The sequence below is a fragment of the Acanthisitta chloris genome, unplaced genomic scaffold (assembly GCF_000695815.1).
Source record: "Acanthisitta chloris isolate BGI_N310 unplaced genomic scaffold, ASM69581v1 scaffold3071, whole genome shotgun sequence".
NCBI lineage: Eukaryota > Metazoa > Chordata > Aves > Passeriformes > Acanthisittidae > Acanthisitta > Acanthisitta chloris.
The window spans coordinates 4,001-20,190 of NW_008655335.1; the positions used below are offsets into that span (position 1 = coordinate 4,001).

Sequence of the window (16,190 nt, forward strand, 5' to 3'; positions counted from 1 at the left end):
GTTTGTCCAGTCTGGCAGAGCACAGTGGCTGTCTAAAAATACATCGTGTGGCTTGCAGAGGAGGAGTGGGAGGGCTGCTCACCCACCAGGCTCAGCTCACACTCCCCACACAGAGAAGTTGAGTGCAGGAGGCCTCCAAGCTCTCTACAAACCCATCTGTGTATGCTCCTTTTCCAAGTTTCCTCATGGAGTCGGTACTCCAGGGGAAACTGAGGCGTGGAAGAACTGGGGCAGTGTCTGTCTGACCCTTTCACTGGATTGACACATGATTTTCCTGCTGTGCCTGACGCTGTGACCAGAACCCTCTGACCCTGCTGTGGGCACCCAGTGGTGCTGGGGAGGGCTGAGCGAGGAGGAGCACAAGGAAGTATCTGCTCCAGTGACTAAGACAGGGAGAATATCAAGGAAGGTTTTCTGTTAATAATGTTTATGGGAGCAGTTTCCTTGAGGAGGGCGAGAGAGTCAGACCTTGAGTCACCTGGGGCTACAGACAGTTTCTCGGGGAACCATGGACAAGGTGAGAGCAAGATGTGTTCAGATCCTCTCTGGTTTACAGCTGCTGAATGTTCAGAGTGCTGGAGGGAAATGTCCAGCAACCATTAACTAAAGGAGATTAACATTGTAATCGTCTTTTTCTTGGGTTTACTGTGATCTTTGAGCCTGTCTTGCTTGTGATTCCATCTGGTCTCTGCCGAGCTCAGAGGGTGCTGAGCAGGTATTTTTCCCTGCTGGGCAGGAGTGGTGGCAGTGAAGGGGATGTGCAGCACAGGGAGTGAGAGGGGCAGAGGCTGAGCCATGCTTTGGGCTCACACAAGTCTGTTCCTAAGGTCAAAGGGGTGTTTTTCTTGCTGAGTGTGGGCAGGGAGGATTCAGCCTCTTACTCAGAGCTCAGGACAGGGGGCCTCGACTGAGACCTTCCAGCACAGCCTGATTCAGCATTCCAGTAGTGCTTGGGGGATGCTTCAGATCCTTCCCTGGGCTTGGGAAGAGAGTTGGCAGGAATGGCTGTTTCTTGCCCAGACTGTGCCAGCTGAGAGCTCTTCAGAGGAGCTTCACACAGGTGTCAGCGTTGGCTGTGGAACATAACGGTGTCCATGAGGTATGGGGGTGGGAGAGGATGGAGCTGGAATACACAACAGAGGGCAGGGAGGGAGGGAAACCTCTTTGGGTCCAGTCTGATACCTGTCTCTAATCACTGGGTAATGTACAGCAAGTAACTGTGCTAGTGGCTGCTTGTGCACCTTGTACAGCAGGGAAACCAAAAATAACCTCTCCAGGAGTCCACACTGTCATTTCTCTTGTGCTGTGGCTGCTGCTGCTGTCTCAGCTTTGGAGCAAGAACCACCTGACAAAGCTGTGCTGTAAGCTCTCACAGACTGAACAGCTTTCATCCTTTTTCTTTTTTTCCAAGAAGAGCAGAGAAATTGTCTAATGAAAGCTCAGATGGTGAGTTTTCCTGCCTAACTTCCTCGGTCATGTGGCAGTGTATGTGTTTGTGTGTGCTGGAGGCAGAGGAGAGCTCTGTTTTCCTTCTGATTTAATCACACTGATGAGTTTCTCCATCTAAGAGTTTCCTCTCTGCAAAGACACAACCTTTAGCTTGAAGAGGATGTTAAAATGCATCAGCCTTGGTGTTGTGCAGTCTGGCCTGGTACAGCAGGAGCTCCTGCTTGCTGCTGAGCCCTGTGTTTTTCTGGCAGTTTGGTGAAACCAGATCTTGGGAATTCTGCAGAGGGTTGAGGGTCTCCTCAGCCTCAGGGTGTTCTGTTGGAAAATAGGGTTTTCTTTGCAGTTCTTCCTCGCTGGCCCCAGAAGTCTGGAGAAGCTGCTGCTGTGTGAACAGATAGATCACGTAAACCCCTGAGGTTGTTTGCTTGCCACAGGCTCCTGCAGATCTAAAGAGAGAATTAAATACTCCTCTTTCTGCTAACTGCAGCAACGTCTTGGAAGTCCTGGGAGGGCTCAGCACTGTGAGCAGCCCCGTGGAGGGAGAGGGGATGTGCTTGGAAGATTTGTGGCCAGTTTCTTCTCTTTATCTGGTTTAGGGGGATTTATTACATGACTGGAAAGCTGATGGGAGCCAGATGGCTATTTGGAAGACAGTGTGTCAAACTCCAGGGAGTCTTGACTTTGATTGAGGAGTTTCTTGATTTAGGATGTCTGGATGTGTTTTATTTTGCATGTCCTCTGTTTTGAAGCTTCCTTGGGTTATGTTTTCAAGCTTTTCCTGTATGATCACAGAAGAAAATAGGAATCAGAGCATCCCCCATGGGATTGTCCTTTGTGGCCCTGCTAGGTCTGCTTCTTTTGGTGCTGGCTGGACACTGGGGATGGAAACAGCCTGGCACCTCAGCAGTGCTGTGCTGAGGGTTCTTTCTGCCCAGCCTCAGGCAGTAAATCTCACAAATGAACAAAGGCTCCTTCCCCTGCTGCCAAGTGATAAACTCAGAGGATTCCGAGAGCAGATGGCGCAAAAACTGGTGGGTTGCTCTGGTCTTGGTGGCCTTCTGCTGTTTGCAGAGGATTAAATTTAACAGTCCTTGACAAAAATGCAAGGAAAGGTGCTGCCTCTTCCCTTTCTGTTGTGAAGGGCCTTGGGCAAATACCGCAGGGAGGAGAGGCTGCAGTGAGGTGTGGAGGGTGGGAGGAGAGGACTGGGATTGAGTGAAGAAAATGGCAACAGGAATGGGGGAATCTTGCAAGTGGGAGATGGACTTTCCTGCCAGGTCAGGCTTGGGAAAGATAAGGTGAAGCACCTAAGGGCAGAGCAGTGAGGATGACTTGTGGATTGGGTTTGTCTGCACAAGAGCACAGAGGGCTCAGAGGTCCCTTTGTCAACAGAATCCCCTTTGCTAGTTCTATTTCATAGAATCCCAGAAGGGTTTGGGTTGGAAGGGATCTTAAAGCTCATCTCATTCCACCCCCTGCTATCAGTAGGGACACCTTCCACTAGGCCAGGTTGCTCCAAGCTCCATCTAACCTGGCCTGGAGCACTCCCAGGGATGGAGCAGCCACAGCTTCTCTGGCCAACCTGTGCCAGTGTCTCAGCACCTCACAGGGAAGAATTTTTTCCCAATATCCAATCTAACCTTTCTGTCTTTCAGTTTCAAGCCATCCCCCCTTGTCCTATCAAGCCATATCCCCATTGTCCTTATTTTTCCTGACTTTTAGGGGCTTGTGACATTTGTGTGGAGTTAACCTGAGCTGTTAGTGTGCATTGGTGCCAGTCCTGGGCTGAGAGAGGACAGGCAGTGACAGTGCTACCCCTTCCGGAGCACAGGGACCTGCGGGAATGGCACGAGTTGTTCGAGTCAGCACTTTGTGCTGTGGTGTCTGTGCTGCCATCCAGAGCTCAGGGAGCTGCTGGATGTCTGGTAAGGGGAAAATGGGAGGGTGGTGAGCAGGGGGTGAGGCATCATCCTGATTTGGGCCATTTTCAGCAGGCACAGAGCCCTTCCTACCACAGGGAGGCAGAAAAAGAAAGCAGAAGCTGTGGTCTGCTCTGCCTGAGTGGGTGTGCAGTGCTGGGAGGAGGGGAGGTGCCAGGGTGGGTGTGGGTCCAGACCCAACATCGTCCCACACCTGCTCTGAGCTGGGTGGCATCCTCTGAAAACACCTGTCTGCAGCTGTTGGATTCCCCCTGGGATGGAGGTGCAGGTGCTCAAGCAAGGCAAGAAAGGAGGGCAGGTACTAAAGGTGACAGAAAGTGAAAGCTCAGGGCACCAAGGGTTTCACATTGGTGCAGGCTCTGTGCTACAGCAGAACTTCTTCCTCACCCAGCCTGACATGGGGTGGGGATAGCAGCAAGAGCTGTGTGCTCTGGGAGTCCTTCCTTGACTCCTGTGCTCAGTTCTGGGTCCCTCAGCTCAGGAGGGACATTGAGGTGCTGGAGCAGATCCAGAGAAGAGCAACGAGGCTGATGAAGGGACTGGAGCACAAGTGGCATGAGGAGAGGCTGAGGGAGCTGGGGGTGTTCAGCCTGGAGAAGAGGAGGCTCAGGGGAGACCTTCTCACCCTCTGCAACTCCCTGACAGGAGGTTGGAGTCAGGTGGGGGTTGGTCTCTTCTCCCAGGCAACCAGCAGCAGGACAAGAGGGCACAGACTCAAGCTCTGCCAGGGGAGGGTTAGGCTGGATATCAGGAAGAGATTTTTTAGGGAGAGAGTGCTCAGGCATTGGAATGTGCTGCCCAGGGAGGTGGTGGATTCACCATCCTTGGAGATTTTCAAGCTGAGACTGGATGTGGCACTTAGTGCCATGGTCTAGTGACCATGGTAGGGTTGGACTTGATGATCTTTGAGGTCTCTTCCAACCTGGTTGATTCTGTGAGTCCTCCTCCCTTTGGGACCTGGTGTTCTACACTGTGTCCGTAGTGCCTGGCTGCTCTTGGGCTTTGGGGATTTCTTGTGTGTTCATCTTAGGTTCTTGGTTGTTTCTTTTAATGGGTGTTTGTGCTGGATGAGAGATTCCAAGCAGAAACACAGGAGTGCTGTTGGCCCAGGAGACACCACAGAGAGCTGTGAAAACATAAGGGAAGGAAGTAGCTGGCTTTCTTCTTTTGCAGAAATGCTATTTATAGCCTGCTATGCCCCACAAGCTGTGGGTGACACATCTGCCACACAGCCAGTGCTTTGAGGGGTGAATTTTTCTCTGTAGTTTCATCTGTTGGCACACACCTTGGAGGCTGTGGGTTTGTGACCTGCCATGGTCACGGGGCTGGGTGTGGACTTGCCCCTGCATTTGCCTGAGCTCGTGACCTTGTATTAGGCCCAAAAAGGTATTAGGTGTGTGCAGAACAGCAAAGCAGAAGCCTTCAGGGTTTGTCCTGCTGTGGGGTGGCTGTTTTGATGCCAACACTGAGGCTTCCTGTGCCATCAGTGCTGAGGAGCTGCCACGGACAGGTAGCTCTGCTCCAGGCTGCTCTGTGGTTGGACCTCTCCAAACCAGGCTTGGGAACAGCTTTCCCACCATCCTGCCTTCCCTCCTCTCCTAGGACATGAACAACCCGGACGAAGGGGTGGAGTTCCTCCCTGCCATGAACTCCAAGAAGATGGAGAAGCGTGGCCCGAAGCGGCGAGTGGTCGTCTCTGTCCTGGTTGTTGTCTTCCTGCTCCTCTCCCTTGCTGCAGGCCTCCTGTTCTGGCACTTCAAATGTGAGTGTGACATTGCTGGGTGGTGGCACGGAGGGTGATACCCTGGGATCATGTCCACATGGATATGTTGTGTTAGGCTTCATTACCTGGTGTTGGATCATGTGTCCTCTCTAGCTCTGGGAAGGCTCCAGGAGGTGGAGGGACACCCTTTCCACCTCCTGCCCTGATGGCTGTCACTGGGGACCTGCTGTGCCATGGTCCCAGCCCTGACTGCCCTTCCTGACCCAGAGCTGTTCCCTTCCAGACAGGAACGTACCCGTCAGGAAGGTTTTCAATGGCCACTTGAGGGTCCTGAACTGGGAGTTCCTTGATGCCTATGAGAACTCCAGCACACCAGAGTTCATTATGTTGGCCAAGAAGGTGAAGAGCACGGTAAGAGGTTCCTCACATCCTTCCTCTGGCAAGCAGGAATTCTCCTCTTGCCCTGTGGCTATGGATATATTTAATGTAAGATTCCTCGGAGCTCTCTGGCTCCTCTCAGCTCTCCCTGCTCACCATGACACGCTGGCTGGGTGCAGGGACTTGTCTTTGAGCTGGGCCTTGGCACCACAGCTCCAGCCCTGTGCCACAGCATCTCCCTGTGCTATAGGAGCTGCCAACGCACGTCCCAGGGCTGGTGGATGAGTCAGGGCTGGGAGCTGAGGCAGGAGACTGTCTGCTCCCTGTCCTGAACCCATGGCTTGTCTTGCCTCTCCCCTCAGACTTGGGAATTCCTTATGCTTCCCTCGGGAAAGAAAAGATTGGGATGAGCCAAAGCAGGCTGTGGTGTGCAGGTCTGGGCTCTGCTGGGACTCTCAGCTCTCCTTCTTCCTCTCTTTGGCTCTGCAGACTCCTGCAGCCAAGAGATGCTGGGTATGTGCCCTCATTTTTCCATAGCAGGCTTGAAGCTCTGTCTGTCTATCCTTTCCCCCCTCCTCACTCCTACATGTGCTGAACAGCTCTCCAACCCTTTCAGGTGGGCTGTGGTGTGCAGGTCTGGGCTCTGCTGGGACTCTCAGCTCTCCTTCTTCCTCTCTTTGGCTCTGCAGACTCCTGCAGCCAAGAGATGCTGGGTATGTGCCCTCATTTTTCCATAGCAGGCTTGAAGCTCTGTCTGTCTATCCTTTCCCCCCTCCTCACTCCTACATGTGCTGAACAGCTCTCCAACCCTTTCAGGTGGAGGAGATCTACAGGAATCATGCAGATATTGGCCCATACCACAAAGAGACAGTGATCACTGCCTTCAGGTGAGTGTTAGGAGCTGCCTGGGCCCTGTCTGGGAGTGGAGGAGGGCAATGCTGGGATGTCACAGAGCCATTTCCCCTCGTTCCCATGGTTCTGGGAATGGAGACAGCCTGAGTGACTCAGGAAAGGGTGGCCCAGTGAAAAGCAACCAGCAAATGTGATTGCTTTCTGCCAGATGTCTTGGGCAAATCAAAGTGTAGTGCAGTAGAGCCCTGTGAACTGCAGTGGGTGGTGCCTGGCAGTTTTGAGAGGGACTCCCCAGGCTGGCAGAGACTTTTTCTGGGCAAAGTTTGCTTGAATTGTCATTGAGACTCTCCCTTCCCCATGGCCAGCCTGCCAAAAATGGCTCAGCAATGAGCTTGGCCCTTTCTTCTACTGGTACTTGAGCCCTCCTGTGTCTGTCCCCACTCTCACCCCACAATTGCCCTTCCCACAGTGAAGGCAGTGTCATTGCCTACTACTGGTCAGAGTTCATTGTCCCCAAGTACCGGGAGAAGAGCTTGGACAGGGCCATGGCTGACAAGCAGAGCCTGGTGCAGAGGTGGAATCCTCGGCTGAGAAACCCCATGCTGAAGGTGGAGTCAGTCATCGCTTTCCGTGAGTGCTGACTCCACTGTCCTGGGCCTGTGATGGGATTGGGGGGGATGGTTCACTGGAGGGGTATGGTGCTGGTCACAGCCCTCCCCTGGGGGCCTTTGGCAGCCCTAAGGTGTGGGTGTAAGGACCTGGATGTCCCAGCATGGCTTAATGGGATGTGCAGACTGGGATAGGCACAATCACAGATTGCCCAGAGAGGTTGTGGATTCTCCCTCACTGGAGATGTTTCAGAACCATCCCGTGCCATGTGCTCTAGGATGACCCTGCTTGAGCCAGGCAGATTAAACTAAATGACCCACTGTGGTCCCTTCCAACCTCATTGATTCTGGTATTCTGAGGCTGCTCAGACCTGCTCCCCTTTGCTTGAATGCTCCATGTTCTCCCCTAAGCCCACTGGAGAGGGACAGAGGAAAAGCTTGATCCCTCAGCTCCCAGAGCCTTGGTGCTTGATCCCTCAGCTCCCCTGGCCAGCTTGCAGGGATGGATCCCACAAGCAAAGCCAGATCAGTGTGTATCCCAGGGACAGCCTCAGCTTCGTGCCCAGGGATTTTCCACAGCCCAAAGGATGACACCAGCTCTGTTTTCTCCTGCAGCTGTGGATCCCAGCATAGCTCACTCCGCCCGAGACAGTAAGTACAGTTCTTCTTCAGTCTCATAGTGGCTCTTTGGGGTGGTGATTTCCCTTTCAGGATGGGGAAGGGCCTGAAGAAGGGTGCTCTGTGTGCAGGGCAGACCCTGGTGTGCTGCTTGGAGCTGGTTTGGGGTTGGACAGACTGTGGCATGGGCCTTGTTATCCAGCAAGAGTGTTCCCTGCAAGAGGCGTCTGCCCAGGAGCAGCCTGCAGGCAGAGGAGGAATTACTCTCTGCATCCCAGGGAAAGGCAGGGCAGAACCTCCTCATTTGCTTTGTTAACTCTTCCCTGCTCTCTGGGCAGACAGCTGCATGTTCTCCCTCCACGCCAAGGAAGGGGAGGTCACCAGTTTCACCACACCAGGCTTCCCCAACAGCCCATACCCCAACAATGCACTCTGCTACTGGGCACTCAGGGCAGATGCCAACTCCATCATCAGCCTCACCTTCAAGACACTGGACCTGGAGCCATGCAGAGATGACAGTGACTACATCAAGGTGTATGACTCCCTGAGCCCTGTGGAGCTCCACGCTTTGGTCAGGTGAGTGTCCCCATGAGGTTCCCCATGAGGCACCTAGTCTAGGGTGATGCTGATATGTCCTGCTGGGAGCTGAGCTCCTGTCCCAGCTCAGAGCTGAGCTGTGCTGCTTGAGGCTCTCTGTGCAGCTGTGCCTCATGGATTTTATCCTTTGCTCCCTAGGCTTTGTGGGAATTATGCCCCATCCTACAACCTGACCTTCCTGTCCTCCCAGAATGTCATGCTCATTACATTGGTTACCAACAAGGAGGGGCGATTCCCTGGCTTTAAGGCTGACTTCTTCCAGCTCCCAAAGCTGAAAGGTGAGCAGAGGCCTTGGCCTGTTTCTCCCACCTCTCCCTGCCACAGGCAGCTGAACAGGGAGGTGGCTGTGGTCAGTTTGTTGGGGATGTTTCCAGGGTTGGAGCACCTGGAAACAGGTTACATCTTGGTTCTTGGAGCTTGCCTTGCCCACAGTGTTCTTGGCTGCTGTAATGATGTCCCCTGAGGAAGCCAAAATAAGAATTATGTTGGATTAGACATGCAGATTGATGCATGCAGGAAGCACCTAATTGATCTCCTGGGTTCTCTGCAAGCCTTGGAGCAGAGCTGTTCTCTCCAGAGAGCGACTTAACCTTGTTAGACTGTTGCCTCTGCCTCCCTTCCTGCCTCTGGTGACAGCAGGCTGAGGCTTGGGAAAACCACATCTGAATCTCTAACCTGTTTTCATCTTCTGCTTCTCCTTAGCCTGCGGTGGAACCCTGAGGGGAGAGAGCGGCACCTTCACCACTCCCTTTTACCCAGCACACTACCCCCCAGACACGGACTGTGTCTGGAACATAGAGGTAAGATGGGCTCTCTCTTTGCCTTAATTAGTCTGCCAAATGAACCTGGTCGTGCAGGACACCGTGTGAGGAGCTCACAGCTGCTGCTCAGAGCCTGGCATGGCTGAGGAAGCTTTAGGAGCTGGGCCTGAGGCAGAAGAGGCTGAAAGAGGCTTGAACTCTGAGTGATATTTTCCACAGCTCCCCAATAAAAAGCAGGAGAGTGTGGGCTTTGGGACAGGCCAGTCACTGCCTGGTGACCAGGTCTGACTTCCACCTTGTGCCTGTTCCATCCTGGGGCTGCGGTGAGACAGTCACTGTTGGGAATGTGTTTCTTTTCCTTCTGGAAAACAGACTACTTTCCATTTTCAGTCGTCTTCTGTCCTCCCCTCAAACACAATCATCTTCCTGTGAAACTTACTCCCTTTTCCTTGCTCCAGAAAACAACATCCCACTGACTTTGCTTCCTTTTGCAGGTTCCCTCTGTGAAGAACGTGAAGGTGCGTTTCAACATGTTCTTCGTGCTGGAGCCTGGGATCCCTGTCAGCTCCTGCACCAAGGACTATGTGCAGATCAACAGCACGAGGTGGGTGTCAGGTGCTGCCTGAGCCCTCAGAGTGGAGGCCAAGCACCTTGTCCTTTCCCTAAACCTGCTGTGGGAACAAGAGTGCTGCTGCTCTCGGGGCTGGGGTGAGGCAGGAGGGTGATGGGGTCTGCCCCATGGGGAGAAGGAACCCCACTCTTGGTTCTGGGGATTTGACTCAGGGTTTGTTGTGTGCTGCAGCTGAATCCCCCACGTGCTGTGGAGCTTTGTGGCACAGAGCTCGCGTGCAGGAGGGCAGAAACATCTGGTGTGGGTTTGCTTGAACGAGCAGAGCTCCATTGTCAGGGCAATTACATTGTGTTCTGTGATGCATTTCCTGATGCATTGCTGTGTGCTGTTCCACAGCCTCATGTCAGCTGGGCCAGACAGACAATCTGGGACTGCACAGGGAAGTGGTTGGTCTTGTTCCATAGTGTGGAGCTGACCCTGCCTCAGAGAGAGGGTTTCAAAGGCAGCACCTGCCTCTGCAGCCCTGAGTTCCTGCAGTGCTGCTTGTGTCCATGACACATGTCCTGCATGGATCCAGCACATCCAAGATCAGACACATCTCTGGGGCAGGCAGGGGTGGGGAAGAACTTGTTCCCAGTGGTTCCTAAGGTTGGTGTTTGCAACTGGCCCAAAGGGTTTGCCAGCAGCAGCTCATTCTAGGATCAGTCCTGCTCTCTGCTCTCCTGCCCCCTCAGCTCCTGGGTGTAGAGTGATGCTCTGGCCATGGGAGATCAGGGCTGGAAGGAGGTTTGCTTGGTGCTGACCCTTCACTCACCTCTGCTCTCTCCCTGCAGGTACTGCGGGGAGCGCTCCCAGTTCGTGGTGGCCAGTACCAGCAACAGAATCGAGGTCAGGTTCCACTCTGACCAGTCCTACACAGACACTGGATTCTCTGCAGAGTTCCTGTCCTATGACTCCAGCGACCGTGAGTTGAACTCCTGGGGCTGGGGGAGGAGCTGATTTCCTTGAGACCTGGAGCTGTCCCTTCTCAGTGCTTACACTGGGAAATGAACATTTCCAGGGGGATAGCAGCATTATTTTACTGCAAACTTTGTCTTCCTGCTGTACTCTGCTGTCAGCAGGCACAGGGAACGCTGTGTGCTTTGGGGCAGGGACATAGAGGGGATGCTGGAGAGCTCATGTGTGGTTTTCCCCCTTTTCCCCCTCTCAGCCTGCCCTGGCAAGTTCACCTGCAACACAGGGCGCTGCATCGACAGGAGCATGCGCTGCGACGGGTGGATGGACTGCGTGGACGGCAGCGACGAGAGGTCCTGCAGTAAGTCCCTCCTTGGCTCCCTTTTGGCTTGGCATGGGAAGGGCTGGCTGAGCTGGGGGTTTGCCCTGGGCTTGTTCTGGGTAATGTTCCTCAGTGTAAAGCTTTTCTTGGCTCGCTGGAACCAGCACTGCCACCTTGCTCCAGTCTGGAGCGAGAGGTGCTCAATGTGGGATTGATTTGGGATCCTGTCCCAGTGTAGGAGCTGTCTGTTCCTGCTAATCCAGCCCTTTCCCAGTGACATCTCCCTCCCTTTGCAGTCCCTCCCTGCTGGGAATGTGTTTTTCTGCGTAATCCTCCCAGCAGTGGGTTTGGCTGAGCTGTATGGTAAGAAGGGATGAGCTGGTTCCCCAACTTTTGCAGAGTTTTGGAGAACCTGTGGGATACATGAGAGTTATTTCTCTGTGCAGCAAGTTTTCCTCATGGATTAGCAGAGCTGTTATATAGTTAATGTTATTGTCCAGGGTCAGCAGTACTTTAGAGAGGACAGGATCCCCTGGTGTGGGATCTCCTCCCCAAGGGAGGGGCAGTTTTCTGAGGAAGAGTGTGCTGCTGGCCCGTGATCCAGGACTCTCAGGTGCTTTCCCACTGTTTGTTGCAACAGCTTTGCTTCAGTTGTTGCCTCTGGCTGTTCTGCTGCTCTGATGTCAGCTTCAGCCTCAGCTCCTGAGATGTGACAGCTCCAAATGGGTTTGTTCTCCAGCTCAGTGGGAATCCTGTGCCATAGGCTGTGTCATGTGTTTCTGTCCATGTACATGGTCCCAAGTTGATTGTTAGGGTTGCCAAGTGCTCGTGCAGCCCTGGGAGAGCTGCTATGGTGGTTGGGTCACTGGTGACTCCACAGGTGCCTTTGCAGCTCTCCCCAGATTGGAAGGGCCTGCCCAGGGAGGTGGTGGAGTCACCATCCCCAGAAGTGTCTAAGGAACAACTGGACATGGCACTCAGTGGTTTGGTTGCCAAGGTGGTGATTGGTCACAGGCTGAGCTTGATGAGTCTTTTCCAACCTTATTGATCTTTCTCACTCCCTTTTTCAGCCTGTACCAAGGAGCAGTTCAGGTGCCAGAATGGCTGGTGCAAGCCCAAGTTCTGGGTCTGGTCTGTCAGGTTGAGCTCGATGAGTCTTTTCCAACCTTATTGATCCTGTGTTTCTCACTCCCTTTTTCAGCCTGTACCAAGGAGCAGTTCAGGTGCCAGAATGGCTGGTGCAAGCCCAAGTTCTGGGTCTGTGACAATGTGAATGACTGTGGTGACAACAGTGATGAGCTGCAGTGCAGTGAGTGGCTCACCCTGGGCACACAGGGCTGAGGGCTGGCACAGGGGGATGGGGGTGACAGAAGCTTGTGGGGTGGAGGGAGGCAAGTGCTGTGCTGGAAATGAGCAGGCAAGAATCCCAGGCATGGCAAGAGCTCTCCTGCTGCATCTTCCTTGAGCCCAGTGAGAGTTGGAGGAAAGAAGAATGAGCAGAGGTGTGGAAAATGTGGGTTTGTGGGGAAGTGGTGGTGTGCAGTTTGGAGAAGAGATTGGGTGTTGGAGCTGCAGAAGCTTTACATGGGGAGGGGAGATGGACTCAGCCATGTGTTGAGGTGCTGCAGGATTCACTCTCAAGAGCTGCTCTCTGTCCCCAGGCTGTGCAGCTGACAGCTTCAAGTGTGACAATGGCAAGTGTGTCCCAGACACACAGAAATGTGATGGCAAGGACGACTGTGGGGATGGGAGCGACGAGGGCAGCTGCAGCAATGGTGAGGGTGAGCAGCTCTGATGGATTCCCTGTGACTGTCCAGCTTGGGGGGTGTTTTCCTGGGATGGCAATGCCCTGGGGGTGGGTGGAAGGGGTGAAGGGCTCCTCAGAATTGAGGCTAACCCCTGTCCCTCCCTCCTGCCTGCAGCAGGTCCCACAGCAGTGCCCTGCAAGGACTACACGTACAAGTGCCGCAGTGGACGCTGCATCAGCAAACAGAACCCTGAGTGTGATGGGGAGCAGGACTGTGAGGACAACTCTGATGAGAGCAACTGCAGTGAGTGCCCTGGGGGACATGGGATTCTTGGCTGGGCCTCTCAGAGAAACACCTGAGTGTGGCACAGAGAGCCCCTGGGTTTTTCTGTGCAGTAGCTTGGAGCTGGAAATAGTCAAACTATTTAACAGCTTGCACCGTGTGGTTCCAGAGGGCTCAGATGGGTAACACAGAGGTTTGCAGACTTGAGCAGTCAGTTCTGACTCTTTTAGTGTCTGTACTCCTGTGCTGAGAGCATCAAGCCCTCATATCCCCAGGGAACAGAGGGGAGGTGTGGAATGGGCACAGGAGTAACCCCTTCCCTTTCCCCTCCCCAGACTGCGGGACCCGCTCCTACGTCAGGAAGTCGCGGATCGTCGGAGGGCAGGACTCGGACGTGGGAGAGTGGCCCTGGCAGGTCAGCCTGCACGTCAAGGGCCAGGGCCACATCTGTGGGGCCTCCCTGATCTCCCAGAGCTGGCTGGTGTCAGCAGCACACTGCTTCGTGCAGCTGCAGGGCATCAGGTAGGAGGGACACAGAGCTGGGGCTGGAGGTTGCAATTCGTTTTCAGGCTTTTGCGTAGGATAACACCAATTTTGAGAGGCATTTCTCAAGGAAGAGATAAGAAGCTGTGATGCCTCTGAGCTTGTCTCACCCTTTGTTTCATGCCCTGTGCAGGTACTCAGATCCCAGCCTGTGGACAGCCTACCTGGGCCTGACAGACCAAGGAGACCTCAACGGTGCCAACGTGCAAGTTCGGAAAATCAAGCGCATCATCTCCCACCCCTTCTTCAACGACTACACCTATGACTATGACATTGCTGTGGTGGAGCTGCAGACCCCTGTCACCTTCTCTTCTGTTGTCCAGCCCATCTGCCTGCCTGATGCCACCCACAACTTCCCCGTGGGCAAGGAGCTGTGGGTGACCGGATGGGGAGCGACTGCAGAAGGAGGTGAGTGCTGGTGTGTGAATTTGGGGCTGCACTGATGTGTTTTATAGAGGTTTCCCAGAGAATCTGTGGCTATCCCATCCCTAGAAGTGTTCCAGGCCAGGCTGGATGTGGTTTGGAGCAACCTAGACTGGTGGAAGGTGTCTGCTCATGGCAGGAGGTGGAACGAGATGAGCTTGAATGTCCCTTCCAACCCAAACCATTCCACGATTTTTGTGTTTCTTGAAGGGGGAAAAAGGGAGGAACTGCTTATAAATGTTTATTTTTACTTAACTTCCCCTCCATCCTTGCAGGCACTGGAGCCTCCATCCTGCAGAAGGCAGAGATCAGACTCATCAACCAGACAGTGTGTAACCAGCTGCTGACTGACCAGCTGACACCACGCATGATGTGCGTGGGGATCCTGACCGGTGGCGTGGACGCCTGCCAGGTAGGAAACACCTGCACTTACTGCTGGGGGAGACAGCCCTTCTCACCCTGACACTTAACATACAACAAATCTGTGTGAAGCCTCCTGGTTCCAGACAATGGACAGACTGGAATGGCAGCGGCAGCAAGTTGTGGGGATGTGGGACTTAGTCTCGAGAATGTAGGAGTTTTAGTTACAAAAACACAGGACTTTTGGTGTCAGAAACATGGGAATTTTAGCCTCAAAAACATAGGACTTTTGAGTCTCAAAAATGCAGAACTTATAGTATCTGAAATACAGGACTTTTAGTCTCAAAAACTCAGGAACTGTAGCCTCAGAAACACAGGACTTTTCAGTCTCAAAAACACAAGAGTTTTAGTATCAGAAAACCAGGAATTTTAGCCTCAAAAACACAGGACTTTTTAGTCTCAAAAATGCAGAACGTATAGTATCTGAAACACAGGACTTTTAGTCTCAAAAACACAGGACTTCTAGTATCAGAAAACCAGGAATTTTAGTATCAGAAAATCAGGAATTTTAGCCTCAAAAACACAGGACTTTTTAGCCTCAAAAATGCAGGAGTTTTAGTATCAGAAACAGAGGAACTTTAGCCTCAGAAACACAGGACTTTTTAGTCTCAAAACACATGACTTATGGTATCAGAAACATGGGAATTTTAGCCTCAAAAACACAGGACTTTTTAGCCTCAAAAATGCAGGAGTTTTAGTATCAGAAACAGAGGAACTTTAGCCTCAGAAACACAGGACTTTTTAGTCTCAAAACACATGACTTATGGTATCAGAAACATGGGAATTTTAGCCTCAAAAACACAGGACTTTTTAGCCTCAAAAATGCAGGAGTTTTAGTATCAGAAACAGAGGAACTTTAGCCTCAGAAACACAGGACTTTTTAGTCTCAAAACACAGGACTTATGGTATCAGAAACATGGAAATTTAGCCTCAAAAACACAGGACTACTGGTGTCAGAAACATGGGAATTTTAGCTTCAAAAACATAGGACTTTTTAGTCTAAAAAATGCAGAACTTATAGTATCTGAAACACAGGACTTTTAGTCTCAAAAACTCAGGAACTGTAGTCTCAAAAACACAGGACTTCTAGTATCAGAAAACCAGGAATTTTAGTATCAGAAACCCAGGATTTTTTAGCCTCAAACCCAGGATTTTTTAGTCTCAAAAACACAGGACTTTCAGTACAAGAAAACAAGGAATTTTAGCCTCAAAAACACAAGACTTTTTAGTCTAAAAACACAGGAATTTTAGCCTCAAAAGCATAGGACTTTTTAGTCTTAAAAACACAGGCCTTTTAATATCAAAAACCCAGGAATTTTAGCCTCAAAAACACAGGACCTTTTAGTCTCAAAAAAGCAGGACTTAGTAATTTTTTGAGTCTTACCAGGTAAGAGACAACCCTATTGCAGCTATGGCTGTTCCCCAGAGCCTTAATTAGTAAGTCAGGCTGCTTGATTGGCTTTTTATAGCTCTTTGTTCTGGCATGGTGACTCTTATTGCCATATTAAATATTTGTTTCGGGGAACGGCCAAAACGTTGTACTGGGAGAGCTGACTCAGCCCAGTTTGGTGTTTGAACGGAGTCGCTGGCTGACTCCAGGTGTGTGAGGTGGTGCTTACACCCCTGTGTTTCTGTGCAGGGAGACTCTGGGGGGCCCCTGGTGAGTGTGGAGCCCAGCAGCCGCATGTTCCTGGCCGGGGTGGTGAGCTGGGGCGATGGCTGTGCCCAGAGGAACAAGCCTGGAGTGTACAGCCGCCTGACCAGCCTGCGAGCCTGGATCCAGGAGCACACAGGGCTCTAGGGGGGATGGAGCCCTGGCTGGACACCTCTTGGACAGCACTGGCTGGAGATGGCATTGCTGGTCATGCACAGCCTCTACTGTGAACTTCAACCCTCCCTCTACCTCGCTGCGAGCGCCTGGGACTCTGTGTGCAGCCAGGGCTGATGGTTTGGTTCAGCCCTGAGTCTTCCCAATCTTGAAATCCATCGTGGGAAGAGTTT

General features: G+C 52.5%; 1 protein-coding gene across 1 annotated transcript in view; it reads left to right on the top strand.

Annotated features, from left to right (window-relative positions):
- Nucleotides 1–15,990, top strand: part of ST14 (suppression of tumorigenicity 14 (colon carcinoma)) — a 19,935-nt gene extending 3,945 nt beyond the window's left edge. Inside the window, exons 2-19 of the mRNA XM_009083847.1 lie at nucleotides 4,992–5,151; nucleotides 5,396–5,523; nucleotides 6,307–6,377; nucleotides 6,812–6,972; nucleotides 7,566–7,601; nucleotides 7,907–8,144; nucleotides 8,304–8,443; nucleotides 8,868–8,965; nucleotides 9,421–9,530; nucleotides 10,331–10,461; nucleotides 10,708–10,812; nucleotides 11,975–12,082; nucleotides 12,435–12,554; nucleotides 12,708–12,824; nucleotides 13,139–13,325; nucleotides 13,480–13,754; nucleotides 14,045–14,181; nucleotides 15,829–15,990. Coding sequence (XP_009082095.1) covers nucleotides 4,992–5,151; nucleotides 5,396–5,523; nucleotides 6,307–6,377; nucleotides 6,812–6,972; nucleotides 7,566–7,601; nucleotides 7,907–8,144; nucleotides 8,304–8,443; nucleotides 8,868–8,965; nucleotides 9,421–9,530; nucleotides 10,331–10,461; nucleotides 10,708–10,812; nucleotides 11,975–12,082; nucleotides 12,435–12,554; nucleotides 12,708–12,824; nucleotides 13,139–13,325; nucleotides 13,480–13,754; nucleotides 14,045–14,181; nucleotides 15,829–15,990 — 2,484 coding nt within the window. The remainder of the gene's footprint in view (nucleotides 1–4,991; nucleotides 5,152–5,395; nucleotides 5,524–6,306; nucleotides 6,378–6,811; nucleotides 6,973–7,565; nucleotides 7,602–7,906; nucleotides 8,145–8,303; nucleotides 8,444–8,867; nucleotides 8,966–9,420; nucleotides 9,531–10,330; nucleotides 10,462–10,707; nucleotides 10,813–11,974; nucleotides 12,083–12,434; nucleotides 12,555–12,707; nucleotides 12,825–13,138; nucleotides 13,326–13,479; nucleotides 13,755–14,044; nucleotides 14,182–15,828) is intronic.
- Nucleotides 15,991–16,190: the final 200 nt, after the last annotated feature.